Here is a 27,966-nt window from a genome sequence, read left to right on the forward strand (position 1 = left end):
TTTCATTTTTCTTCTGGGATTTATATTAGTATCTTGTCATAAGATTCATATAGTTGATCATAAATTTATATTATTATTATTATTATTATTATTATCGTACATTATCATAAGATTAGAGTATGATACTTACGTTAAACTACCTAACACTAAATCATATGATTTTGTGCATTCAAAGTGGACCCAAAAGACATCTCAGCATAGAAATAACATCGGGACTCAATTGTTTGGTACGTAGTAAGACAGTTTCCATATAACAAAGAAGCCATATTCTATCACAAATACAAATGCAAATAGTTATCCACTGTTTCCTTATTTAAAGCACATAATTTTATGCATGTCATGTCATGTCAACTTGCAAGAAAGAAGCTTATCCACTGTTTGCTTATTTAAAGCACATAATTTTATGCATTTCATGTCATGTCAACTTGCAAGAACGAAGCTTTCTAGTTGTTGTTGTCCGTCCAGAACTGAGCCTGAAGCCAGTCGATGGTCTTCTTGTCCACCTGGAAAGCCTTGGCCAGAACATCGTCGGAGATGGGTGGCTTCGACCCGAACACAGCGTTGGCGATGGTGATCGTGCCGGGGTTTTGGCTACTGAGAGCACCGATGGCGACGGTGTTGGTGTACCCAGGGTTGAACTGGAAGTGGATGAGGCCCTCAGGGAACACAAACACATCGCCCTTCTTCAGCATCTTGGTGAAGAGACGGTTGCCGTCGTCGGTGTTGGATGTGACGAAGCCGACCAAGAGCTGTCCTTCTATGACGGTGAGGATCTCGGTGGCACGGGGGTGAGTGTGGGGAGGGTTGAGGCCTTTGGGCCCGTAGTCGATGCGAACCATGGAGATGCCGAGGGTGTTGAGTCCGACGAGCTTGTTAACGTTGACGGCAGTGACCATGGAGCCGAGCTTGTTTCCTGTGTTGCCGGCTTTGTCGAGTCCCATGAAGAAGAAGTCTTCGGCTGTCACTTGCTTGGGGTCTTTGCAGACGAATCCATTCACCAGCACTGTAGAAGCAACAAGAAAACTCGATCAGTAAACATGCATTAATCGAAAACGTGGACATGCAGATACGGTGTTCGATCCTTAAACTCGCCTTTGGAGTTCTTATCGGCGACGCAGAAGTCTTGAAGAGGGCTAGGATCAGAAGCCATTGCGAGAGAGGAAGCCATGGCAAGGAGAGCGATGAGAAGGATTTTGGCTGCCATCTTTAGGATGGATGAAGCTACAATTGGTGTTGTGATACAAATGCACGAAGGAGATGGATATATAGAGAGGGGGAGGGGGAGAGAGCCAGGGTTGAAACATTCTCGATCATTTGGTACGAGAGCTGAAAAGTATGCCTTTTGCTTATAATAATAATGTCTATAGACTGTGAGTGCTTCTTATCTTGTGCAGAGAAAGAGTCTACCAAGAGGAGCTTAATGTTTTGGTCAACGAAGATTTCTTGTATGCCATTCAATTGACAGGGTTTTGGTGATACGTTCACGTCGTCGAACCATTCAATTGGCAGTATAGCCAATTAAACATGTGGGAAACCAGTGGGCATCTCAGTCTGACTTCATCTAACATCAGATACTATAATGCAAGCCTTCTTTGTCACCTTCAAACATGACCAGGGCAACACGTTGCGTGCATGACCGACAACAAATACTATGGTGCAAGCGTTATATGTGAATGCAGTGACTATTCGCCACGAAATCGAGGAGAGCTGTAGCAATTGGGAGAGGTAGTGTTTCAGCTCTTAGATTGCCTGCTAGCACTTTTCGATCTATAAAAATCTTTTAAGATTTTTCAATACTCGAAAGAATAACAGACACTTATTGGGATAGGAATCATCTAAGTATTGCTATTTGCCCTGCTAACTGATGCACTTCTTGCTAGTTACTATAATTCAATCATGTGAGTAATTGCACGTGTGACACACTATGCAATCTTTTGTACTTATTATTATTGGTATTTTCTGACTTTATGATTATGTGTTGCGTATATTATAATATCCATGAATCTGTGCAATAAGAATCGGATTATAGTGAGATCACGATAATGAGACCGATTCGCCTTTAAGCATAAACCATAAATATTCTCAATCGTATATTATTCGAGAAGGATATCGATATAATCAAACAAACTAGTATATTGTATCCTCATCCAATTGATAGAGGCGGCTAGTCCCATAGCTACTCGTGTGGAGATACTAGGGATACAATACATATGCTAATTAGATAATTAGTTCATTAATTGATCCACTCACAGAATGTTGGATAGTTGATGATACCTCATTATTAAACAACGATTTTGTAATTCTAGTTGTGTATCTGGTCCTTAGACTTGAGATATCAAAGATATCATATATAAGTACTCTACTCTTTGATACCAAATTTATAGGTCTCGAAGTTTCAAATCTAGCATAACTAATAATCGAGAGTGGCAATCAATCTTATGAGGGTAATTGAGTAGTGATAGAAGATCATTCACTCTCGGTATCATGAGATGAAAGTCCTATATATTCTTGCTTAAGTAAATATCTAATCAGGGTCATTCAGATTGAGAGAGAAAGAGTTCTTCTAGAGATTCTAATTAGAGCAAGACTCAAGTAGATTTTGTATGAGCCTGACTGAATCATGCTTGGTATATAGTCTCTAGGATATTAAATGAATGAGTGATAAATACATGATAACTGAGGATAGATAGGTCTAATTGATTAAATTCCTCTGTATCGTATGGGGACTACGACATAGTGGCTTAGTACGTTTGTAGTCGATGAGTTAGTGAACTATTATGGAGATAATAATTCACCGAGTTAGAAGGAGTTCTCATGTGTACGACTCATGATCAACTTGATATTGGGCCTAGAGGGTCACACATATATGATAGGTATTGCGACGAGTATAGGTTCATATATAAAATATCCGCTGAAACCCTTGTCTTACGACTTTATCTTGGTAATCTTTTCAATCTTCACCTTACATATTAACATTCCATAATGTTTAAATATATTTTGAATAACTTTAATCAAGTTTATAATGATCTCAACAAAAACATAAATCCCAAGTATTTAGAGTCTGAATAATAAAATATGCTCCTAGCGATAAAATCAAAATAAAATGTATACTCCCAAAATAACTTAACTTGCAGCTAGACATCTTACAATTTGATTTGTAGATATCAGACTCACAAAGATGGATGTTCTTCTGAAATATTTTATAAAGTTTATAAATATTTTAAAAGGCTTAATTACAATAATTTGTTGTTCTTAATCTTTGCCTTGTGAAGATGCTATGTGTAGTTGAAGCATGCTTCCTATGAAAGGTCATACACTTCTTTTGAGACAAACACCCATCCTGTCGGAAGAGACGACAACGAACTATTTGTGATCAACCAATTGGCTATCTATAGGTTGTCATCGTTACTAAAAGATTCTTTTGCTTGGATGATGGTAGGTGATTGTATGCAGAAAGTTAACCAAAACCACAGGCGCAAGTGAGATGTTGACTATTAAAAATTCATCAATGGATATATATATATATATATATATATCCTTGGCTAGGGTCATTCGGATTGAGTGAGAAAGAGTTCTCCAAGAGAATCCGATTAAAGTGAGACTCGAGTAGAAACCGTATGGGCCTGACAGCACAATGTCCGATATATAGTCTCCGAGATATTAGATAGATAATGTACTATAGGTACATGGTAACTGAGGATAGATAGGTCCAAAGGATTAGATTCCCCCGTATCGTTTGGGGATTACAGCGTAGTGGCCTAGTACATCCGCAGTCGATGAATCGAGTGAATTATTTTGAAGATAATAATTCATTTAACCAAAAGGAGTTCTAATATGTATGACTCACAGGTAGCTCAATATTGGCCTAGAGAGTCACACACATATGATAGGTGTTTTGATAAGTAAAAGTTTATGAGATATCCATTTGAGCTCCTATTTTATTGGATATCCAATAAGCCATTGAATTATTGGATCATATCCAATAAGAGATTATTGGATAGAGATTCACTAATATGAAAGACATGGATAGTTGTTTGGGGATCTAGTACCCAATAGGGCAAGATCTATTATGGTTAAATTAATAAAGAGCCTCTATAAATATGAGGGAACCAAAGGGTCATAGGCTAGACCTTTTTTACTACCACATCTTATTCCCTCTCCCTTTCTCCTCCTCAACCAGTAAGGGCATGTGAAGATTTAGGCAGCGATTCAAGGAGCGTCTTCATAGCCACTACCGTGTGTATCACTACTAGAGAGGAGGACAATTGACCTCCTTCATCATATTCTACACATATATAGGATTTTAGTAATATGCAATCTCCTTAGATAACACAACTATCTCATACATGGTTTTCAGTTTCACGAGTTTTTGCATACCAATCTTCGCATGAAAATGAAATTTTTTTTGTGAAAATATAGGATTTTTTGTTTATGTTCTTCTGCTGCGCATGTGATGTCGCCCCTAGATTTCTCAACATTAGCATTGTCAGGAACACATGACACATCAGAGCATCCGAGATTCCATAGAGAGGCATCTTAGTGCAAAAAGCGATAGTGTGTTCAATTGAGTTAGTGTTATCGTCAAAAGCTTTGAGAGGTGAAAGTTAGTTGGGATTGGTTCCTCTTGGATGTTCTAGGTAAACGAGGACCAACCTAAGGTGGGATCAATGAGATTCTCCCCCTTGGACTATCAGAACTCCCACTACATCTAGTATAAGTGTTGGTTCATTTGCCATAGCTAGACCCTCATAGAATAATACATTGAATCCATCGTTTGGGTCTTAAATTCGGACAGAGTAGAGTGGCGGTGCAATGGTGCACGGAACTCCACGATTAGGGAGCGAGACACTCATTCAGTTGGCAGTTCCGAGGACCTTGGGTGATCTTGAGATGCTAGTATCATGTTGGTTGGAGGGATTCCGATAGATGTCAGTGCTAGTGGCAATTAAAGTGTCGACCATTACTGATATGGTAGTGTCGCTTATTAGGCTAGTTGAGATAGGAGTGGGGTGATAGCTTGCATCATGCCCGTGAGTGTCTGCGCATAATGGGTAAGGTTCAGAAACACCTTGATGAGGATGAGCAAGTGGCTCGAATTTGTCCCTACGGGTGAGAGGCCAAGGTCATTAGATAGATGCCAATACCTCATCGATGCTAATGCCAAAATGTACATATACATATGTGAGAAGGGGGGCAATTGCCCCTTGAGTAAAAGTGATATAGATTGGAGGCACGACCTCCTCGCTAGAGCACTCGTTGAGAGGATTGACGGATTGATGTTCCTACAACATCAAACCATTCTTCTAGTGCTAAAATGTTAGAGAAAATCATCGTCAATGTTCGAGTCAAGCCGACATTGTCCAAACACAAAAGTATAAGAGCATCCGAAGTAGATCCAAGATGGTTTTTGAGTGGCTCTAAGGTTGTGTTACTAGTCATAGGTACCTTGCAAGCCAATCACGTGAGTGATGACAAATGTGATGTTGACATGTAATCCTTTTACTTATTATTATTATTTGATATTTTATCACTTTATATTGCCTGTTGCTTGAATATATTGTGATGTTCATGGATCTGTGCAATGGGAATTGGATCATGATGAGATCACGATAATGAAGCATGGGCAAATATTATCATCATAGAATAAGGTTGATGAAGCATGGTACCTTTTGTTGGGTTCAGTCCATAGGTGGGCTTGGATGGTTGATTTGGGCATTCAGTCCAAATCTGATTTATTAAAAAAAATAAAGATATATAATTTTAAAATTTTTACTAGACAAAAATTGGTTAAATTTCATCGATTTTAGTCTGAATTTAATGTGAATAATTCATAATTTTAATGATGTCGATATACAATTTATCCTCTTTGAGATACTTTTCTGTTATACCCATTTTGTGAAACTTCAAATTTTTTCTTTTATGAAATCCATCTAATAATATGTTATTATTGAATTAAGATATATGTTTTTGATGTTATTATGATCCTCTAGTTATTCTGAAAAAATTTATTATAAACGTATTATCATTATTAGTGATAGTGAAAGTTTGAAGTACACTACGGTCTTGTGATTTTTTCTGGATTAAATTTTTCACGTAAAAAATTTAATGTCTTATTTTATGATTGATTCATTATTCTACTGTTTATGTTGCTCTGATTAATATTTGCTTTCGGTAATAAGTTAATATTTTAATAAAAAAAAATCTATTTTGCAAAAAAAAAATATTTCACTAAAAAAATATATGATATGAACATATCAGCAACGTAGAAGTCTCGAAGAGGACTAGGATCAGAAGCCAATGCATGAGTGGCAGCCAAGGCAAGGAAAGTAATGAGATGGATTTTGGCAGCCATCTGTAGGCTTTAGGGTGGATGAAGTTGCTTGGTGCTGTGGTACAAATGGTTGAAGGAGAAGGATACATATAGAGAAGCTGTAGGCTCTGAGACGTTCTTGATCATTAGGTGAAAGAGTTGAAATGTATAACGTGTTGGGTGCCATTTGCTTGCAGGGTGTGAAGCTTTTTGAGACAGTCGCAGTGATTGCTTGCCTTCCTTGCTTAACGAAAGATTACACAAAAGACTAAGTCAAGCTATCGACTCAGTACGTCCATCCTAATCCACCTCCAGTTCTCGAAAGATTGCATAGCGTCCACTTGATCTTTATATATATATATATATATTAGAATCCCCTTCTAGCATCAAAATATTATTGGAAATCATCATCAAAGTCCAATTCAACTGGGCATGGTCCAAACCCAAAAGTGTATGAGTATTCTTAGCTTAAAACTATCCTAACGTTCATATTTGATATTTATTAACATGGGACGAAAGAAGAGAGACAGGCTCAAATGATCTCCCTTAGATTGTTGTTCATGTGGACAAACCGATGGAGGGTGATTGAGACTCTTTCATTCTAGACTAACTAACCTTTACATGATGAAGAATGATGATTAGTCATTAACATGTTTTCTATCATAACATATACTAAAATTATTATAGATTCAATTGTTAAACAATATCTATGTGAATAATATAAATATTATCTTAGCCTATCTGTCTCATAACCTAAAAGACATCTCTTAGGAAAGAAATAAAATTTAGTTCTAATAACGTCTTGATTTCATTTTTCTTCTGGGATTTATATTAGTATCTTGTCATAAGATTCATATAGTTGATCATAAATTTATATTATTATTATTATTATTATTATTATCGTACATTATCATAAGATTAGAGTATGATACTTACGTTAAACTACCTAACACTAAATCATATGATTTTGTGCATTCAAAGTGGACCCAAAAGACATCTCAGCATAGAAATAACATCGGGACTCAATTGTTTGGTACGTAGTAAGACAGTTTCCATATAACAAAGAAGCCATATTCTATCACAAATACAAATGCAAATAGTTATCCACTGTTTCCTTATTTAAAGCACATAATTTTATGCATGTCATGTCATGTCAACTTGCAAGAAAGAAGCTTATCCACTGTTTGCTTATTTAAAGCACATAATTTTATGCATTTCATGTCATGTCAACTTGCAAGAACGAAGCTTTCTAGTTGTTGTTGTCCGTCCAGAACTGAGCCTGAAGCCAGTCGATGGTCTTCTTGTCCACCTGGAAAGCCTTGGCCAGAACATCGTCGGAGATGGGTGGCTTCGACCCGAACACAGCGTTGGCGATGGTGATCGTGCCGGGGTTTTGGCTACTGAGAGCACCGATGGCGACGGTGTTGGTGTACCCAGGGTTGAACTGGAAGTGGATGAGGCCCTCAGGGAACACAAACACATCGCCCTTCTTCAGCATCTTGGTGAAGAGACGGTTGCCGTCGTCGGTGTTGGATGTGACGAAGCCGACCAAGAGCTGTCCTTCTATGACGGTGAGGATCTCGGTGGCACGGGGGTGAGTGTGGGGAGGGTTGAGGCCTTTGGGCCCGTAGTCGATGCGAACCATGGAGATGCCGAGGGTGTTGAGTCCGACGAGCTTGTTAACGTTGACGGCAGTGACCATGGAGCCGAGCTTGTTTCCTGTGTTGCCGGCTTTGTCGAGTCCCATGAAGAAGAAGTCTTCGGCTGTCACTTGCTTGGGGTCTTTGCAGACGAATCCATTCACCAGCACTGTAGAAGCAACAAGAAAACTCGATCAGTAAACATGCATTAATCGAAAACGTGGACATGCAGATACGGTGTTCGATCCTTAAACTCGCCTTTGGAGTTCTTATCGGCGACGCAGAAGTCTTGAAGAGGGCTAGGATCAGAAGCCATTGCGAGAGAGGAAGCCATGGCAAGGAGAGCGATGAGAAGGATTTTGGCTGCCATCTTTAGGATGGATGAAGCTACAATTGGTGTTGTGATACAAATGCACGAAGGAGATGGATATATAGAGAGGGGGAGGGGGAGAGAGCCAGGGTTGAAACATTCTTGATCATTTGGTAAGAGAGCTGAATAGTATGCCTTTTGCTTATAATAATAATGTCCATGGACTGTGCGTGCTTCTTATCTTGTGCAGAGAAAGAGTCTACCAAGAGGAGCTTAATGTTTTGGTCAACGACGATTTCTTGTATGCCATTCAATTGACAGGGTTTTGATGATGCGTTCACGTTGTCGAACCATTCAATTGGCAGTATAGCCAATTAAACATGTGGGAAACCACTGGATCGTCTCAATCTGACTTCATCAAACATCAGATAGTATAATGCAAGCCTTCTTTGTCACCTTCAAACATGACCACGGCAACACGTTGCGTGCATGACCGACATCAAATACTATGGTGCAAGCGTTATATGTGAATGCAGTGACTATTCGCCAAGAAATCGAGGAGAGCTGTAGCAATTGGGAGAGGTAATGTTTCAGCTCTTCGATTGCCTGCTAGCACTTTTCGATCTATAAAAATCTTTTAAGATTTTTCAATACTCAAAAGAATGACAGACACTTATTGTTGAACTAGGATAGGAATCAACTAAGTATTGCTATTTGCCCTGCTAACTAATGCACTTCTTGCCAGTCACAAGTGCTCTGTAACTCAATCATGTGAGTAATGACATATGTGACATGCTATGTAGTCTTTTGTACTTATTATTATTGCTATTTTCTGACTTTATGATTATGTGTTGTATATGTTATGATATCCATGGATCTATGCAATAGGAATCGGATTATAGTGAGATCGCGATAATGAGACTGATTCGTCTTTAAGCATAAACCATAAATATTCTCAATCGTATGTTATTCGAGAAGGATATCGACATAACCGAACAAATTAGTATATTGTATACTCATCCAATTGATGGAGGCGACTAGTCTCATAGCTACTCGTGTGGAGATAATAGGGATACAGTACAAATGTTCATTGGATAATTAGTTCATTTATTGATCAACTCACAGAATGTTGGATAGTTGATGATACCTCATTATTAAACAACGATTTTGTAATTCTAGTTGTGTATCTGGTCTTTAGACTTGAGACATCAAAGATATCATATATAAGTACTCTACTCATTGATACTAAATTTATAGGTTTCGAAGTTCCAAATCTAGCATAACCAATCATCGAGAGTGGCAATCAATCTTATGAGGGTAATTGAGTATTGATAGAAGATCATTCACTCTCGGTATCATGAGATGAAAGTCCTATGTATTTTTGCTCAAGTAAATATCTAATCAGGGTTAGAGAAAGAGTTCTTCTAGATATTCTAATTAGAGCAAGACTCGAGTAGATTTCGTATGAGCCTGACTGAATCATGCTTGGTATATGGTCTCTAGGATATTAAATGAATGAGTGATAAATGCATGATAACTGAGGATAGACAAGTCTAATTGATTAAATTCCTCTGTATCGTATGGGGACTACGACATAGTGGCTTAGTACGTTTGTAGTCGATGAGTTAGTGAACTATTATGGAGATAATAATTCACTGAGTTAGAAGGAGTTCTCACATGTACGACTCACGATCAACTTGATATTGAGCCTAGAGGGTCACACACATATGATAGGTATTGCGACGAGTATAGGTTCATATATAAAATATCCGCTGAAACTCCTATCTTACAACTTCATCTTGATAATCTTTTCAATCTTCACCTTACATATTAACATTCCATAATGTTTAAATATATTTTGAATAACTTTAATCAAGTTTATAATGAGCTCAATAAAAACATAAATCCCAAGTATTTAGAGTCTGAATAATAAAATATGCTCCTAGCGATAAAATCAAAATAAAATGTATACTCCCAAAATAACTTAACTTGCGGCTAGACATCTTACAATTTGATTTGTAGATATCAGACTCACAAAGATGGCTATTCTTCTGAAATATTTTACAAAGTTTGTAAATATTTTAAAAGGCTTAATTACAGTAATTTGTTGTTCTTCATCTTTGCCTTGTGAAGATGCTATGTGTAGTTGAAGCATGCTTCCTATGAAAGGTCATACACTTCTTTTGAGACAAACACCCATCCTGCCGGAAGAGACTACGCTGCCGGAAGAGATTTTTTTTTTCATGAACATTGGCTTTGATAAACGATGAGTGTGAAGTAGACTCGTTAAAGTTAACATATATAGAGTCAAATATCAATTTAATAAAACTCAAACTTTTAGATTATAAGTCAAACTCAATATATGTCACTTTTCAATTTTACTAAATGTATGGTTTTTCTTTTTATCATATTTTCAATCTTTTCTCATACATGAATATTTTTTAACACTAACAAATGCAAAGAAAAGTTCGATAATGCAAACCAGAGATTTGCTGCAATGTGGCTTCGCAATTAATAATGATCTCATCAGTGATCTCGCTCTCAATTGTTGACTCTTAACATCATATTTATTTCGGGTTGGAAAACATGAGGATTATTTCGATCACTACAGAGAAAACGAACAGTAATAACATGCAAACGCCTGACTTCGATCGATCGCCAAGTGTTTGCTTATTGGAATGTTAACATGGATGTGAAGAAGCTGCAGTGGTGGTGTTTCTTCAGTTGTTGTTGTCCATCTAGAACTGAGCCTGAAGCCAGTCGATGGTCTTCTTGTCCACCTGGAAAGCCTTGGCCAGAACATCATCGGAGATGGGCGGCTTCGACCCGAACACAGCGTTGGCGATTGTGATGGTGCCGGGGTTTTGGCTACTGAGAGCACCGATGGCGATAGTTTTGGTGTGCCCAGGGTTGAACTGGAAGTGGATGAGGCCTCGTGGGAACACAAACACATCACCCTTCTTCAGCATCTTGGTGAAGAGACGGTTGCCGTCGTCGCTGTTGGATGTGACGAAGCCGACCAAGAGCTGTCCTTCTATGACGGTGAGGATCTCGGTGGCACGAGGGTGAGTGTGGGGAGCGTTGAGGCCTCTGGGTGCGTAGTCGATGCGAACCATGGAGATGCCGAGGGTGTTGAGTCCGACGAGCTGGTTCACGTTGACGGCGGTGACATTGGAGCCGACCTTGTTTACTGTGTCGCCAGCTTTGTCGAGTCCCCTGAAGAAGAAGTCTTCGGCTTTCACCACCTTGGGGTCCTTGCAGACGAACCCATTCACCAGCACTGCAACAGGAGGAAGCAAAATCGATCAGTAAATATGCATCGGGAGAGCAAACGCACCGAAGGAGATTAATCTGGATACTATGAATACCTTTAGAACCCTTATCTGCGACACAGAAGTCTTGAAGAGGACTAGGATCAGAAGCCATTGCAAGAGAGGAAGCCATGGCAAGGAGAGCAAGGAGAAGCAATTTGGCTGCCATCTGTGTAATCTTTAGGATGGACGAAGCTGCAATTGGTGTTGTGATACCAATGGCTTGGAGGAGATGGGTATATATAGAGAAGCATGCATTGACATATTCCTCATAAGTTGGTGAGAGAGTTGAAAAGTATGACATGTTAGGTTGCCTTCTGCTTACAATAATGTTTGTAGACTTCCCCTTTTACGTAGTTGTTATCAAGATATTGACGCGGTTGAGAGAAAAGGTCTAAGAGAAGCTTATTCTTCACCGTCGGTTTCTTATACGTAGTAAATGCATACACGTTGTCGAACCATTCAATTGGCAGTATAGCCAATTGAACATGTGGGAAACCAGTGGATCGTCTCAATCTGACTTCATCAAACATCAGATGCTATAATGCAAGCCTTCTTTGTCACCTTCAAACATGACCAGGGCAATATGTTGCATGTTGTGACCAACATCAAATACTATGGTGCAAGCGTTATATACGGTGCATGCTTGCACTAGTAGTGACAACTTCCCTCGTTATTGCAACGTCCTATATGACTTCATGCATATGAATTTGGAACCAACATTAAGAAAATTAAGAGAAGAGAATGGTGTTAACAGTGATGTGATACGCGATACATGTCAAGAGCATATTAGATGAGAAAGAAAAAACAAAAAGGAAAATAATCCTCTTCGTTAAGGATTCAAATAGTTGAACTATATATACTGGATTTGACCCACAATTTGATCATATTACTTTTAGGTTAAATTAGTATTATAATCTCATTTGACTTAAACTCATCATAAGCGAAAATAATAGTTCAAACCAAAGTCATGTAGGTTAACTCTGATTTCAACCCTTTTTATGAATATAAGTGTTTAATTTTGAATCATTTGGTTAAATAATCTAAACCAAACCCCAGCTTACAAAAATAATATATAATAAATCGAATTTTAACAATAATTGAAACTCGAGCTAAGTCTCAAACCGAGTTTGAAGTCCCCATGAGATAAGTGAAGTCGAGTTGACTCGACCATAACCCTAGCAGGTAAAAAATTACTGTTAGAATAATAAAAAATTACAATTCTGAAACAAACAATAAATACAAATTATGGCATTATCTCAAAATAATTTAACCCATACTGATCGAGAAAGAAAAATAAGTACAAAGAAATAGAGATACAAGCACAGATAAGAGGAGGACAGAAACAGAAGTTACTAACCTGACATGAATGTCTAGTAGTCGACTTGGTATCAGAACAACAGCAGTTCCTATCCACCCCTTCAATTAATAGACTGCGGTTCAATCTTTTCTCAGGTGTAAAAGATGAAGCAACTAGTCTATCAACCATCTTAATATCGCTTGCCGAGAATGACACCAACGATCAAAGACATGATAGCTACTCCCATGATGATCTTGAAGGACATGGCTCTTGAAGGCCCTGTAGCGACGTGTGACGTTTGAGTCAGTGAAGCTGTTCCTGGTGCTTGATGCAAGAAGTCTCTCCTTTTCGTGTTCTTTCTCCTTGACAGGGTTGAGGTGTCCAGTTCAGAATCCCTTGATTTCACCCCCATTTCATCCTTTGTTTCAGATTCTATGGCTTCATCCGTAGCCTGAAGAAAAGAATCAGAATTGCCAACAATCAATAGAATTATTCGCCTTGAGATCCCATCATTGATTTTCATTGAACTTTGAGATTTTCATTAAACTTGCCTCTTCTCCACTTGTTGTATGTGCCAACTTTAACTTGTTTTCAAGCTCTGAAATCTTCTTTTCCATTTCATCAGTTTGACTTAGTTTATGCCTCAATATGCTGATTTCTCCATTGAGTTCTACAATTTTTTTTTTTTCTTCTGTCGCCTGCAAGATCCAAACAATTCTGAATTTGACATGTTAAGAAAAAACGAATCATGAATAAAAAAGCACGAAATGGAAGACAACCGAAAAAAGGCTGATAAAAGCTTACTATTGTGATTGTTGGTCTCATTAATTATACTTCAATAACATATCATAGAAGTTCAGAGACAAACAACAAATAACAAAAACAGAATTCAACTTGTGGAATATGATCATTTAATGACCTAATCTTTAACCAAAGGATACAGTACCATACGCCTTTTGGCTTTATTCTTAGCAAATATTTTGAAGGTGTCCATGCTACTACAGACAAAAATTGCTGCATCATATATTGTTGTCAGAGCATTGACAGGGAGGTGAAGTGGCATTCATTAAATAAGCTCTGCATCTCTAACAAAATCATGTTTAAGATGTAATATGAAGACTGTATCGGCACATAAGCTGACAGTCATCACATCCAGAAGGTTAAGAAACGTGGTCTTTATACATGGATAAAAAGCAATTACATAAGCTGTTCAATATTGTCAATAGGCAATTCGATTCCCCAATAAATAATAGTAGTCAAAGCACGAGATTAATATGAGGGCAACTTGGTAGGAGGTAGAAATATTTATAACTCGGTGACATTTATGAAACAAAAAGAACAAGGAATTATGGTTTAGCATGGCAAATTTCTTATTTCATGTGATGAAGGTAGGGATGCTAACTTCTTATATAAGGCCAATCTTTTTGGGCCACAAAAAATGACCAAGAAAAATAATTATGTTGGGTTTCAAATGGAGTCATTTTCATTTCTACACTGGGCATTCAAATTTTTTAATTATATTCCCTAGGAATTACAAAGACATGATAAAGGACCTATTTCTCATGAGACTCAGAATAATGATGAGCACATCAGATTTCCTGTCTCGAGCAACCTCGACCAGACGTTCTGGAAGAGGTTCCAGATAGAGCCACTCCTACACTTCACAATACAGTATGCACGAAAAGAAGGCCACGATATAATTGTAGGGGACATAAAGAAAAACATGTATAAATATAAATATAACTAACTTCATGAATCTATCTAAACTGTATTTTTCATGGATTAGATGGCAATTCAACGTCATTGAAAGGTATAAGACTAACCTTATTATGTTGGGTTTCAGCGTCTTCCAATTTCCTTTCAAGGTCTTCAATATGTTTTTCTAGAAGTGTAACATAGTGATGCTTATCCTCCAACTCAGTGAATGATTGCTTCATTGAAGCTTCCCTTTCCAGCTCTCTTCTGTGGTCCAATTCTCTCTGTTAAATTAACAGTCTAATTAATTGAAATGCTCGCTGACAACTATATGGAAATAAAGAAGATGATAGACTCAGAAAGAAGACATTAATATCAAAACACAAACGGAAACGTGATGCGTAATGAAGTCGAAACTAATGTTTTTGTCTTAGCATTAAATATTTGAAACCAGAAATTTTCATTTCCACCTCATGTCTTTACTATAGAAGTTCCTTCCCTATGCCCCTTCTTTAGAGATTTGCACAAATGATGTTGAAAGAAAACTATTTCCATCTAATCTCTAAAACTTTTGCCTTTTCAGAAAAAAATCAATCCACTTAAAGATAATGCTAGGGTCCCACCTCTACAGTTGGTTTCAAATATCACTGTAGGTTATTTAGGTCCGAGATGAAGGTTGACTTTTTATGTACAAACAATAATAATACCATAAGCTTAGTGTTTGTGTGATTCAATTGAAATACGGATGATAAATTATCTAACATGCAACTTCACTAATACTGGCAAAGACTCATGACCTAAAATTGGGAAGTAACAAAGAGAGAGCGTACAATCTAAGCAGCAGTTACAAAAAGAAAAAGGCTTGTCCCTGACCTTGTAAAGGTTTGCAGATAGAGATCCATTTAAATTCTTAAAAATGTTTGTATAGGTACATCAACACTTGAACCATGAATATTGATAACCATATGTAATTGCTCATTTCTAAGGTTGTAGTGAGAGAATGAGAACGGTAAGAAAACTAGAAGAATTTGAAGAAAGGTCAAAAAACTAAGAGTACTGGTGTGAAAATTTTCATAATTTTAAAAGAACATGATATTGATTTGCTCTAGCTATCTTCTATCATCCATTCTCCTAGTCTTCTTCCTCCTCTGTTTTCTTTTTATTAATTCTATCCCCTATTAAATGTTATTGTAAATATGATGATTGTTTTTATCAAGGTTCGCAATACCATACCGTACTAGTATTTCGACCTGGGCTCGGTATCGGTACGGTATGGTATACCGAGCGGTACACCCAGATGTACCGAGCGATACACTCAAGTGTGCCGAGTACAGTGCACTACTACAGTGCTACAGTGCACTCGGACCGGTAACAGGCGGTCCGCGTACCGGCAACCGGTCGGACCGGTACGTACCGCCCGTACCAGGCGGTACAGTTCGGTACTGCAGACCCTGATTTTTACAATTATTTGATGCCGTCCTCCTGCTTGCAAGCTGAGACATGAAATTATAGTTTATAATTTCTTTCCACCAACTATGTGACCCTAATCAGCATCATTTAAAAATGCCTTCATACTTCAAGTTAAATACTTGTCAGATACAAATGCATAATTAGGATTTTCTTCCAAATAAGTTCCAACAAACAATGCACTTATCAACATCATCTAGTTTACATATTTAAGTACATAATATTGCAAAGCGTTAATAACTCACAAAGATGGCTTCTTATCTAATATGCATTGTAATGATAGTAGAGTAACAGATTTTACCTGCTCTATTATGGCTTCATGTGCTAGAACAAGTTCACTTTGAATTTGCTTCAGTTGTCCATCCAAGTCTTCCCTTTCTTCGAGTATATTTAAGTGCTCCTTCAATTTAGCAGTTATGGCTGCTTCCCTCAATGCACATGCTGATCTCATGTTTCTAATCTGTAAAAAGGCAATTCCAATCACTGTAACATGTAAACCTTTCACAACTAGTGATATATGGTTATTTAAATCAGCATCACTTTTGGAAAGAAATTACATACTTAATCAGTATAGGTTTCCTCAGCTAATTACTGCTATTATTCGAGTTCCAAATCCGTGATTGCATCAGAGGCTTATCAGCTAACTTTGCTTTAAGACTTTTCACATCAAAATTTAAAGACACTTCCTCTGCTTTTTGTTCACTCCATTGTTCTTTCCGTTGGACTATTATCGATTCAAGTTCTTTTTTTATCTTTTGATACACTTCCTTCAGCATAGTCTTTTCCTTCCTCAAAAAGGTTATCTAAGATAGAAACTTATCTTTTAGATAACAACTAAAATTATTTTATTTTATATCTAATTATAAAAAATATAAATATAGAATATATTTTTTTTTAGGATATATCCAAGGCTCCCGCTAATACAGGATATGGGGAAGGTCAATGTGTGTGGCCTTACTTTTAAATATTAAAAAAATATATTTTTTTGATTCAAATCCTGATCTCTTTCGTCGCAAAGGAAAACGAGACTCCTTTTATCTTTTAATATATTTAAATCACAGTGCTTGGTCTATCAATTGAAGAAATGCATAAATTTTGCACACTAACCTGAGATTGGAGACTTTCTCTGTCAGAGTTAACTTGTCGCATAAGATTTTCCATTTCTTCCCTAGAGGAATGAAGCTGCATGAATGTGTCATCTCTCTCTGCAGTTGCTGCATTCAATGCTATTTGCATCTCGCTAATTTTTGTCACATGGGTTGACAAATCACTAGCCAAACTCAAGTTTCTTCTGTCTAAATCTTCGTTCTCTGTCTTTAACTGCTCAGATTCGCCTCGCAATTGCTCAACAAGCCTTCCCAAATTCTGTAATTTGAGGAGAGCTTCTTCAAGCTTACCCTTCTGACTTGCTGCAACTACAGCCGATTCACTAGCCTGTTCTTCATAAGCTCTTAGTTGAGATTCAACTGCAAGCAGTTTCTTTTTCAAGTCTGTAGTCTCAGAGTCTCTTTTTTTGAGTTTCTCAATCACTACAAGTAATTGGAGTTCAGTTTCTTTAAGATGGGATTCAGTGGTCGAGTGGAGTTCCAACATTCTGGAATGTTCACCAGTTAATTTTTTGATCGTTTCTACAAGAGAAGCCAGCTGCTCAGAAGTTCCTGCCTTCTCTGCTTGGATAGAACTCAAAAGTGCATTAAGCTCATTTACTTTGAGCCGGGGAGTTTCCAAATCCTCCCTAAGCTTTGAGTTCGTCTCGGGCAACATGTCTTTCTCCAAAAATGTCTGTTCAGACTTCAGATATGCATCTGGGGCCTTCTGCTCAGGTTCCTCAACATTGTTTTCAAGAGTGACCAACTTCACGGCATTTCTTTCCATTTCTGCCTTCAGCGAGGCGAGTTTTTCAGTAGCTTCAACAGCTAGAGCTTTAAAACGTGCTGAATGCTCTTCGACAGACTTCGATTTTCCTTGCAGTTCCTTAGCTTCATATAGCTTCTGCTTAAAGTTCTCTTCTGTTTCTTGGAGTTCCAGCTCCGAGTCCTTGACTGAAGACTCGTGTAACACTTTTAAATCCGGAATTCTTGCGTCGACTTCCTCAACTCCCTTCACGTGTTGCTTCCACTGCTCTCCAGCATTTTGAAGCTTCTCATGTAGCTGTTTCTCTTGAACACTTAAAGTCTCCAGGTTATCCTCAACATGTTCCACTCTGACCTTCAATGATTTAACCTCAATTTGCAAAGACTGAACCATATTTTTGGATTCTAAAAGATCCTTTTCCTGAATAACAGATAAGTCTTCAAGTTTTCCTTTTTCTTTATCATCTACATTTATAACTTCCGTCAACTCCTCCTCTTTTGAAGCCTGCAGCAAAACATCATGGCTTGCAACTTTTGTCTGACATGCTTCAAGTTCCACTGTAAGTTCAGAGATCTTGCCGTTTCTTTGCGTCGATTCAGCTTCAGCATCTCTATGTTTTACCTCTGCATAACTCAGTAATTGTTCCAAGTGCTCCGTTTGCACATTCGAAGCTTCCAACAACTGCTCCAATTCACCCACTCTTTTTACAGCACGCGCCTCAGCTTCGGAATGTGATGCATGAATCAGGTCTTCCAGCTCAAGACTCCGTTGATGTGTTGCATTAGCCCGTTCCTCATGTTCGGCACACTTTGAAACAAGGTCGTTTAACTGTTTTTCAAGCTCTGAGTTCCTTGAGAAGGATTTGCTCAAAGAAGATTCCAGTTGACCAACCCTATTTTCATAACCTTGAAACCGGCATTTCAGTAGTGAACTTTCATTGTCCACATCTCTTAATGAATCACTAATCTCCGCAACTTTATCTTTCAATTCTTTTTTTTCCCTTTCTGCATCAAGGCGTTCTACATTTGCAAGCTTTAGTTCTTCTTCTAGCTCCATGTTCCTCGTCCCTGTTGACGCCAGTCTCATCTCACTCTCCTTGAGCTGTGCTCTTATGCTCTCTTCGCCTAGATTTAGTGCCTCAACTGAACTTTCAAGCTCAAGGTTTCTATTGGTAGCGGATTCCAAGGCTATTCTTGATTCATGATGGAGCTGTTCAATTGATTTCAACTTTTGTTCAAGCTCCTCTTTATATGATAATGCTTCTGAGAGAAGTGACTCTGTCTTGCTGAAGTTCTGGTCAGCCAACTGTAACTTTGCCTCCAATTGAATGCATGATTTCTCATTCATCGACAATTTTGTGTTAAGGTCTGATACAGTACTTCGAAGAGTTTCCTTCTCTTTGATCGAATTAGACAAGTTATTTTCCAGATCTGTAGTCTGGATTGCTTGGTTTCTTAAACTAGCTTCAATTATATCCCTTTCGTTGATCTGCTCTTGAAGCTTCCGTTGAACTTCCTCCAAGCATAGAAGCTTTGCTTTGAGATCTTCTTTAGAGGCAGAAAGCAGATTTTCCAATGCATAAACCTCGGTTTTGATCTTTTCTTCAGAGGCCTTATGGTGGTTTAATTCTTTAGTCAGTTCAATGATGACAGAATCCATGGAGACAACCGTATGCTCCAATTCTGCCACCTGTGATTTTGAAATCTTTAGCTTTTCTTGGGACCCTGAAAGCTCCAATGATGCAGTCTCTAGTGCTGCTTCAATTTTTGTGTTGTCTGCAATCTTAATATAGACTCCATTTAGCTCATTTTGTAACTTACGCAACTGATCTTCCATCTCATTTGCTTTCATTTGTGCTAGTTCCAACATGTTCTCAAACTGTAAAGCTCTTTTTGTCTGCAACTCAGCCTGCGAACTACTACTTTTATTGAGATCTTCAAGTGAATGCACTTTGCCAGCTGATGACACCAACTCTGCTTCAAGCTCTTTTATCTTTTCCTTTGACATCTTCAACTCGGCAGACAAGCTAGTGAATGCTTCCTTCATATCAAGAAGCCCCTTATGTTTCATGTCCTTATCTGTCGATGCTTCTTGGAGTGTCTCAAGATGCAAACTATGCTTTTGTAGAATTTCTAAAATATGATCTTTCACTATTTTCTGTTCAAGTTTGAGTTCTTCACAATGTCTGCTCATTTTCTCTAACTCTTCATTTGCTCTATCGACCTCAAACTTCATCGATGCCTTTTCAGATTCTGAAAGTTTCAGCTTCCCATTGACAGCTTCAAATTGGAGCTCAAGTTCTTTGATCTTCGCTTCCATTAGCAAATTGATATTTGGCACTGAATTTGCTGTTCCAAGATAACTAGAACCTGAGTTTTCTGTCAATTCAACTACTGGTTTGAGCATGCGTGAGCTTTCTTTAACATCTATCAATTCCTTCTCTGTAATGAATTCCTCATCAAATGCAGCTTCGTCATCTTCATTGCTTCCTTCTTTTTTGACCAGCTCTAGATAAGCATCAATCAGATATTCTTTTTCACCACCATATACCTGTGAATTAAACATTTTTGGAAGTAATAAACAAAGGTAATATGATTAATTGAGCAATGGTCAAGTTCAGGTTTGCTGTCTATGGCAACATGTGTTTATGCTGCTTAACAAGAATATAAATTGCTAAATTGAAACATTAAGATTTTGGACACTGAATAGTTAGACTGACCATGTCTTAAAAAGCATAAAATCAACTACAACAAAATGGACTTCAAAATTATATTTAAAATGATTTCTCAAACTCTTGGAATCAGTGCCTTTTAGATTCAAAGAATTTTTTTATAAAATAGCTGTTAGGCGAGTGATGGTTTATGGAGAAAAAGAAATCATATACTCAAATGAGAATATTGAGGTTCAAAAATATTTTCATTCATAAGTAATTAGATGTAGTCTCAACAAAAGATAAAATGATGAGGAAAGGTGTGTTGATATTGTAGTGATAAGAGGTGAGACAGCTAGTACTAATGATATGAGTAGAATTAGAGAGAGATTTAATGAAATCTTGTCAGATATTATAGATAAAAAATTAAATATTCTTAATTTAACTAAGGCTCAATGACAGTAAAAGATATATGCAGCTAGTGCCAAATAATTGAGACATTATAACTTGTTTATGCTAAATCAAATCCTTGGAACCAGAAATCATCCATATAACATGCAAATGTTATGTTTCGTTCAATAAAATTCATGATTTTTCTCATAGTTTTCAGAGTTCGGAGTCATACATTATAAAAACTTGGTCGATTCTTAAAGTATCATATTTGATTGGTGAATCGCCTTTTAAATTACTTCAAACATGTTCCAAAGGCTTAGGAGAACCTTAATTAAAACTTGAATTTGATTAAAATCAAGCGAGCTAAATTATTACAATTTGAGGTGCTATTATTTAATAAAGCAAGCTAAACGATGAAAATTTCTATCGATCATCACACATGATCATCTAATAACATATATAGCTCATCTATAATGGTTATTGAAATAGTTAATGCCAATTGAATACGTATTGTTGTAGACACATAAAAACTTTTGCGTTTCCCTATAATGACTATCAAAGAAAAATAAAGCAAGGAAATGATTAGGATGAACCTTTTCAGACTGGTCCACTTTAACATCAGTGGAACTTGCTTCTGAGCCTTCTGCCATTATGATTCCAGACGCTGGACTCTCCCTGCACCTGCTATTGCACAAAAGAATTACTCATTAATTCTCTTTGGCTACACAATATCATATGCAAAAGCTGTAAGCGCATTGAAAATTTTTGGCTACACTATATTACGTTTGCAATTGAACTCATCCTAAAAGAGAAAAAGCTGTAACACTGAACATGAGAAAACGTTCTGTCATGCCTTTCCTGGTTTTCTCCATTGCCATCTTTTTTTTGTGTGTAAACACCCTATCTATTGGATGTGATTAAATTGTAACATCTAATGGTGTCCGTGTATATTGAGAAACGCGCACCATTTAGAATAATTAGGACCAACGGATTGCAGACATCACCACAGCTTCCTGCACAGCAAAATTAAAGACTAACGAGCGACAAGGCGACGAAGCAAGTACTTCCTATCAAACAGATAATTGAACATTTCGAAAAAAACAAGATTACAAAAGCGGCAAAGAAATCACAAAGGAATTACACGATCGATCAAGGAATCTTCACATCAACTTACTTCGTTTCGTTCTCCTCAAACTGTACCGATTTGATACTTTTGATAACTGAACTCCTCAAATCACTCCAAATATCGAGCTTATTAAAGGTATCTGAAGAACATTTCCGTCAAAGATAGCTTTGAGAGACGAAGAACCAAACAGACCCGACATTCAATCCACGATGGAACGAAATACGAGGTGCAAATGCAAACGAGAAAAAACCCCGATCAATCGAAAGATTAATACACGAATTGTGAAACATATATCCGACTTAAATGGGCATCAAAAGCAACAGAAAGAAGAACCGAAGAAACGGATCAAAGTATATAGAGAAGTTTATTATTGCTTGCCTTGAGATCGAATGATCGAAATCCGATCGCCCTTCGCAACGATCTATCGGTAACTTCGATCGGCTCGTCTCTCCTTAATTCGCCGTTTAGGCTGAAAAGTAGAGACGGGAAGGAGAAAGGGAGGCAAAGCGAGGGAATCGTTTTACGTACGAAAATAGAAGCTGCGAGATGGACCCAACGGGCCCCGCGCTCGTTAGTTTCGACACCCTCGTCCCACCACCGGTATGGTTATCTCCACCAAGTGTAATTAATTACTAACATGCCATCGCGAGAGGGTGGGTGATTTGGGAGGGGTCGATCGAGAGGTTGGGATCCTCTGCGGCCATCATGTCTCCGATCTGAACCGTCCAATTCGCAACGTATTCGGATTCTTTCGTTCTTATTCTGTTTTATTCCTTTTAAGAGAAAATATTTATATTGCTTAAATAAAAAATATTCGAATATATTGTTTATCGTTTTTAATTGAATCTCTCTCTCTTGCATCAATAATCACATCGTCTAATTATTGTTTATGTTCATTTTCTGCTTACTCTATCCTCTGTGGAGGTCATATACAACATGTCTCAGTCACGTTGCCGAGGAGTGGCGCACTTGACGATATACTGACGGTGTTCGACGAAATGCCCCTGAAACCAAGGCATCGTGACGTGCATACACCGAGATCAATGTCTCATACACGTCGCCCAGGAGGGGTGCGCTTGACGATGAACTGACATGACCCGAAGGGCACCTGCACTGCACTGACGGTGTTCGACGAAATGCCCCTGAAACCAAGGCGTCGTTACGTGCATAAACTGAGATCAACATATAGGTTAGTCAAGCTCACTTCTGATGTTTTGTATACAGGTGGCAGTAGCACAAAGATTTTTCTCGGGTTATATGTTCTTCCGCCCTAATCACTCTCGGTATATTGTTGCTGTGAATTATTTTCCAACACCACTATGAAAAAGATGGTCGACATGATGGCCCGGTCCAATCTCGATCTCTTAATTGACAAAATGAATCAGTGTTTCATGAGCCGGACCGGTCGAACGCGTCAAAATCGACCAAGACACCAGAGAGGGTCTCAATCAACGGATGAACTCACATCGGACAACGACTCGTCACCTTGTGCAGTTCAGGTGCGGGCACCACCACACACCCACCCGGGAGTTGGTGAGATTGCTGGACCAAGCAAAACCCCGTCACCATGGCCAAATCACCTGTTTCCGAAGCATGAGCGGGTTCGGTTAGATCAAAATCAACCAAACTCAAAGTAGGTGGGAAATGCGATTTATCTTATGTATATACACATTATTAACTACAGTTAATTCTGATTTGGTCCATGAGGTGAAGGACCGGAACGCCGGTTCGATGTTACTATATGAGCCCACGAAGTGCACAGGGCGAGGACGGGAGACGGAGAGAGAAAGAGAGGTGTGGTAGATTTTGGTCATGGCGTCCAGGTTGTTGTGGGCTTCGAGAGCGGCCTCCTACCTGAGGATCTCTGCCTTTCACAGAGGCTTCTCGACAGGTGAATCTCTGATCTACGGAGACGATTCGATCTCTTCGCTAATGTTTTCTTGGTTCATTTGTGCGGAGATTTATCTGTGCATGGTGAGTGTGGGAGATCTTTGTTTTCCTGGTGTTTTGGTAGGCAGATCCGCTTTGATGGATGGTGAATATGGGAGGTTTTGAGATCTGTCGCCTCCAAGCGGAAGATCGGGGTATTATTGATGGGTTGGGTTTTGTGTTCTGTTTGATATTGTCGATGGTTGGATCAGCTAATATATGTGAAAGATTTGAAATCTTTTGGTGATATTAGGGTTTTGGTAAGAGCAATGATATGCGTCTTTAGATCGGTTTTTGTTATTTTCTGATTTTTTTTTTCGTGGATTGAGGGTGATGGTTGATATATGAAGTATGGCAGTTGGTCTATTGTGAGATCGGAGTTGCTACTCCTGAATAATAGTTGGAATGTTCTTCATCAGATGCTTTAGCCTGGTGGACTAATGCAGAGATCAGCAGATCGCTTACTTGGAAACACATTTCTTCATTTTCTTATACCACAAAATATAAATTAACATGCATTTGTTGTAAATACCGGTGAGATCCATGTAGCATAACTTCATTAGTTCAGGGGCTTGGAAACTAGATTTTACTCGGATAATATCAGATCTTTTATGCGAAGGTGTTGTGGACTTCCAGTTGTATCAGCAAGTAGTGACAAATCTCATGAATACCTCCTTCGAGGTGTAGAAAACTGATTATAAATTTAATCATTTTTCATTACAGTTATTAAGGATCTGAAATATGCTGACACACATGAGTGGGTTAAAGTTGATGGCTCTTCTGCAACGATAGGAATAACTGACCATGCTCAGGTAATTTATTTATTTTCCTTTTCTGGATTAGTTCCACCGGCATCATCTGATTATTAATTATCGCAACAATGTGGCAGCTTGTGTCTAAGATATTAATACCTAATTATCTAGATTGTGAATTCAATTAGGAGTACAACAAGCTAACAATCTCTTGTTCATCTCATCAGATAATTTTTCTACCTTCTGTAGAGCTTGTTAGTTTGCATTCATCTCATATTTGTATAGGATTTTTAATGATTATTCTTTCTACAAGTTCTATTTGTTATTTCTTTCCAGGATCACTTAGGTGATGTTGTGTATGTCGAGTTGCCAGAAGTTGGTGCGACTGTGGCACAGGGAAAGAACTTTGGTGCAGTTGAGAGTGTCAAGGCAACGAGTGATGTCAATTCTCCTGTATCTGGAGAAGTGGTTGAAGTCAACAGGGAGTTAGTTGGTTCTCCTGGATTGGTGAGTTTTGGACAACTTGTTCTTTTGCCAGTCACTTACTTTGCCAAAAGAACGTTTTCTCCTAATTTCCACATTATTTTCATTATTTCTCTAAATTATGTACATAAGCTTTAGTTAGCTTTTAATTTTTTTTTTCAAGGCTGTTTTCTTTTGTTTTAGCTTACTTATTAGTATGATTGGAGGATATGCATCCAAAGAATCACCACTATTCAACTAGTGAACATTTAGGATTATGTGAAAGCCTGAAAATGCCAAGAGTGCAGATGTCTAGTTGAAAGTCGTTCAATGCTGTCTTTTATAAAAGAGCTTAGGTTCGTCGGATATCTATGTTGACTTGCATTAAATTACCGGGTCATTGTCTATTGAGGAAGCAATTGGTCAACATAGGTTTTGGAAACAAACAAGGCAGATGACTTATGATCCTACAATCTATACAAGTTTTCATGAAGGTGGTGCTGAGATCTGCTGCAAAAGAGAATAAAATGGCATAATTTCATGATGAAAATTGTCTGAGAAATGTGTAGGTGAAAAAAATACCAGATGGTGCCTTCCCCTTTTCCTTAATATCAGGTAACCAACTCACCAATTTTGGATTATAGACTTTCCATTTGTATTAGGCCAAATTTAGATTGCATTCACCATTTTGAACAAATAATTTCCTGTTTAATATATGTGGTAGGTCCAAATGGAGTCTCAGTCCCTTCCCCATCATCATCACCCCCTTCTTCTTCCCCCTCTCTGTCTTTCAAAATTGTGTCTAGGTAATTTTATGCAAGTAAAGATATATTTCACAGAGATTTGAATCAGTTGATGAGAGTAGCGTAGGTTGGTCTTGTTAAGTAAATGGACTGAACAAAAGGACCTCGTATATTGTTGATCAAGCTATGCAGGATGCTTGCAGAAGTTCCCATCTTATGGTGTGCTTCATCGAATTGATATGAGATTCATACAGAAAAAAATAGAATACTGGGTGATCTAAGCTGGAAATCCGGATGATGTATTGGTTTGTTTGTTGCAGCACTGTGACAAAATTCTTAGACCAACTTTTCATAATGGTATGTATTACAAGGTATAAGGGGTGCACAAATAAATATAGTCATTAAACCAAAAGGCAAAAGGATGTTAAGGTGAAGTTAGAAGCAGTTCTTGTGATACTAAAACAAAAGCCTAAGGCTTTTCCGAAGCTTGTAAATGCAGGATTGTACCCAACTGGGGAGACAAGATGACTGACTTCTATGATGGAGATACTGCAAAATGGATTGAAAAGTTTGGAAGCATCTTAGGTGCTAGCTCTCTGAAATTTCAGCATAAGATGTGAGACCTCGAAGAAACATTCATCTTGATGAATAACTAATTCAGATGCGATGGTAATCATTAAAATTTAAAACCTACTAAAATGTAGGGAACAATTTTTATAGTAGGTTCATTTTTATGTGTAAGAAAATGAAGATCATTATATTTGTTGGTTTTCAATGAAACTGAGATATCTACTTCTTTGGAACCAAACATGGGTGTCATGCGACCGGTCGCTTCCATAGCAGTCTTTAGTTTCTCTGTATGCCAACTGCTTTGTCAGGGGTCTGTAGCCACCATGTTCACCTTGATAACTGCTACTAGAGCAATTTTTTGTCACACTCTCTGCAGTCCCCACTAGTTTATTTTGCATGTCAATTCAGTTTCTATGCTCAGATAACTCACTGGGACTAGACCAAATGATTTCCTACCATCTGTCTTGATGCTATACTATTACCAATACGAGCATCAGCTACAATGCCAGCTTGTGATAGCTGGTCAAAGCTGTTTTTGAGATCTCTTATGTCCAAAGGTTGGTTTGGATCCACAAAACATTTTCTCCAAAATGAAGTAGAGAGAATTTCATAATCTTATTGAAAGTTGGACATGCTCACCGACTATGTGGGTTATATCTCTGTTAGCTAAAAGGTCTGCAAGCAGCCAGAGAGACGATAAGTTCTATTAGGTATACATTTGTCTGGCAGATGCAATACCACAAAGATTGTTTACTGATGATGGATCTGTTACCTATAGAAGCCAACGAGCATGTGACCTTTCTATATGCAGGTCTCGTGCTTACTTTAGTGGATTCTGTTGATGGCTATACTGGATCCAAGGTAGCAGGTAGTTTTGCCGGTAGGACTCTTATAGTTGTCTAACAATATGACACTTCTTTAGAAAAACCTTGCCTGAAGTAAAATTTGAGTGGCCGAAGAAGATATAGTTTTTCATAGTACTTGGTCTTTGTTAATATGCATCCTAATTAATTGATGGCATGTACTTCACTAGACTAAGATTTTTCTTTTCTAAAGGGTTTTTGACGGAAATGTTGAGATGTAACACTATTTGTCTGTTTAACTTAAGGTTAATGGGAGTCCATATGAGAACGGCTGGATTATAAAGGTTAAAATGAGTGACACAGGCGAGTTGAACTCATTGATGGATTCTAATCGATACTCCAAGTTCTGTGAGGAAGAAGATGCCAAGCATTGAAGAAAACCTAGGCTTTCGGTTACTTCACCCATCCATCCATCCATCCAAATCCCTGCAGCATTTGACTTCTTGAATAATCGCTCATCAACTCTTCTATCATTTTACCTTTAAGCTTTGTAAAACATCTTTTTTTTTTTTTTTGTTAATGATTGCGTTCACTTTTTGGTTCAGCTTCATCACCATCTCAAGTGGATTTCTTGTGTAGTGTTTGTTTAAA

General features: G+C 38.0%; 5 protein-coding genes across 9 annotated transcripts; 1 reads left to right on the plus strand and 4 right to left on the minus strand.

Moving 5' to 3' along the window:
* Positions 1–198: 198 nt before the first annotated feature.
* On the minus strand, positions 199–1,251 carry LOC135638330 (putative germin-like protein 2-1). Its single transcript, XM_065151422.1, has 2 exons — positions 1,093–1,251; positions 199–1,003 (listed from the first exon to the last, which is right to left on the minus strand). The coding sequence occupies exons 1-2, from the start codon at positions 1,202–1,204 to the stop codon at positions 444–446; spliced, it is 672 nt and encodes a 223-aa protein (XP_065007494.1). The 5' UTR covers positions 1,205–1,251; the 3' UTR covers positions 199–443.
* Positions 1,252–7,314: 6,063 nt separating this feature from the next.
* Positions 7,315–8,367, minus strand: LOC135638335 (putative germin-like protein 2-1). The gene is made up of 2 exons (XM_065151434.1): positions 8,209–8,367; positions 7,315–8,119 (listed from the first exon to the last, which is right to left on the minus strand). The coding sequence occupies exons 1-2, from the start codon at positions 8,318–8,320 to the stop codon at positions 7,560–7,562; spliced, it is 672 nt and encodes a 223-aa protein (XP_065007506.1). The 5' UTR covers positions 8,321–8,367; the 3' UTR covers positions 7,315–7,559.
* Positions 8,368–10,801: 2,434 nt separating this feature from the next.
* LOC135638488 (putative germin-like protein 2-1) lies at positions 10,802–11,779 on the minus strand. Its single transcript, XM_065151607.1, has 2 exons — positions 11,629–11,779; positions 10,802–11,540 (listed from the first exon to the last, which is right to left on the minus strand). Exons 1-2 carry the CDS (start codon positions 11,738–11,740, stop codon positions 10,999–11,001), a joined length of 654 nt encoding a protein of 217 aa, XP_065007679.1. The 5' UTR covers positions 11,741–11,779; the 3' UTR covers positions 10,802–10,998.
* Positions 11,780–12,631: 852 nt separating this feature from the next.
* LOC103986306 (uncharacterized) lies at positions 12,632–22,559 on the minus strand. Of its 5 annotated transcripts, XR_010496586.1 has the most exons (9): positions 22,105–22,187; positions 21,896–21,943; positions 21,524–21,611; positions 17,141–20,437; positions 16,335–16,493; positions 14,695–14,850; positions 13,423–13,569; positions 12,932–13,322; positions 12,632–12,749 (listed from the first exon to the last, which is right to left on the minus strand). XR_010496586.1 is itself a non-coding variant. In XM_018825663.2 (7 exons), exons 2-7 carry the CDS (start codon positions 21,578–21,580, stop codon positions 13,062–13,064), a joined length of 4,077 nt encoding a protein of 1,358 aa, XP_018681208.2. In that variant the 5' UTR covers positions 21,581–21,611; positions 22,435–22,559; the 3' UTR covers positions 12,808–13,061. The 5 variants fall into 5 exon arrangements, 2 of the variants coding, with proteins under 2 accessions (XP_018681208.2, XP_065007496.1); XR_010496585.1 differs by lacking the exons at positions 21,896–21,943; positions 22,105–22,187 and adding an exon at positions 22,435–22,559; XR_010496587.1 differs by lacking the exon at positions 22,105–22,187 and having other exon boundaries at positions 21,524–21,614; positions 21,896–22,066.
* A 1,228-nt stretch (positions 22,560–23,787) lies between these two features.
* On the plus strand, positions 23,788–27,925 carry LOC135638822 (glycine cleavage system H protein 2, mitochondrial-like). Its single transcript, XM_065152271.1, has 4 exons — positions 23,788–23,947; positions 24,709–24,797; positions 25,074–25,244; positions 27,621–27,925. Exons 1-4 carry the CDS (start codon positions 23,869–23,871, stop codon positions 27,747–27,749), a joined length of 468 nt encoding a protein of 155 aa, XP_065008343.1. The 5' UTR covers positions 23,788–23,868; the 3' UTR covers positions 27,750–27,925.
* The last annotated feature ends 41 nt before the right edge of the window (positions 27,926–27,966 follow it).

Source organism: Musa acuminata, chromosome BXJ3-5 (genome assembly GCF_036884655.1).
Source record: "Musa acuminata AAA Group cultivar baxijiao chromosome BXJ3-5, Cavendish_Baxijiao_AAA, whole genome shotgun sequence".
Lineage (NCBI taxonomy): Eukaryota > Viridiplantae > Streptophyta > Magnoliopsida > Zingiberales > Musaceae > Musa > Musa acuminata.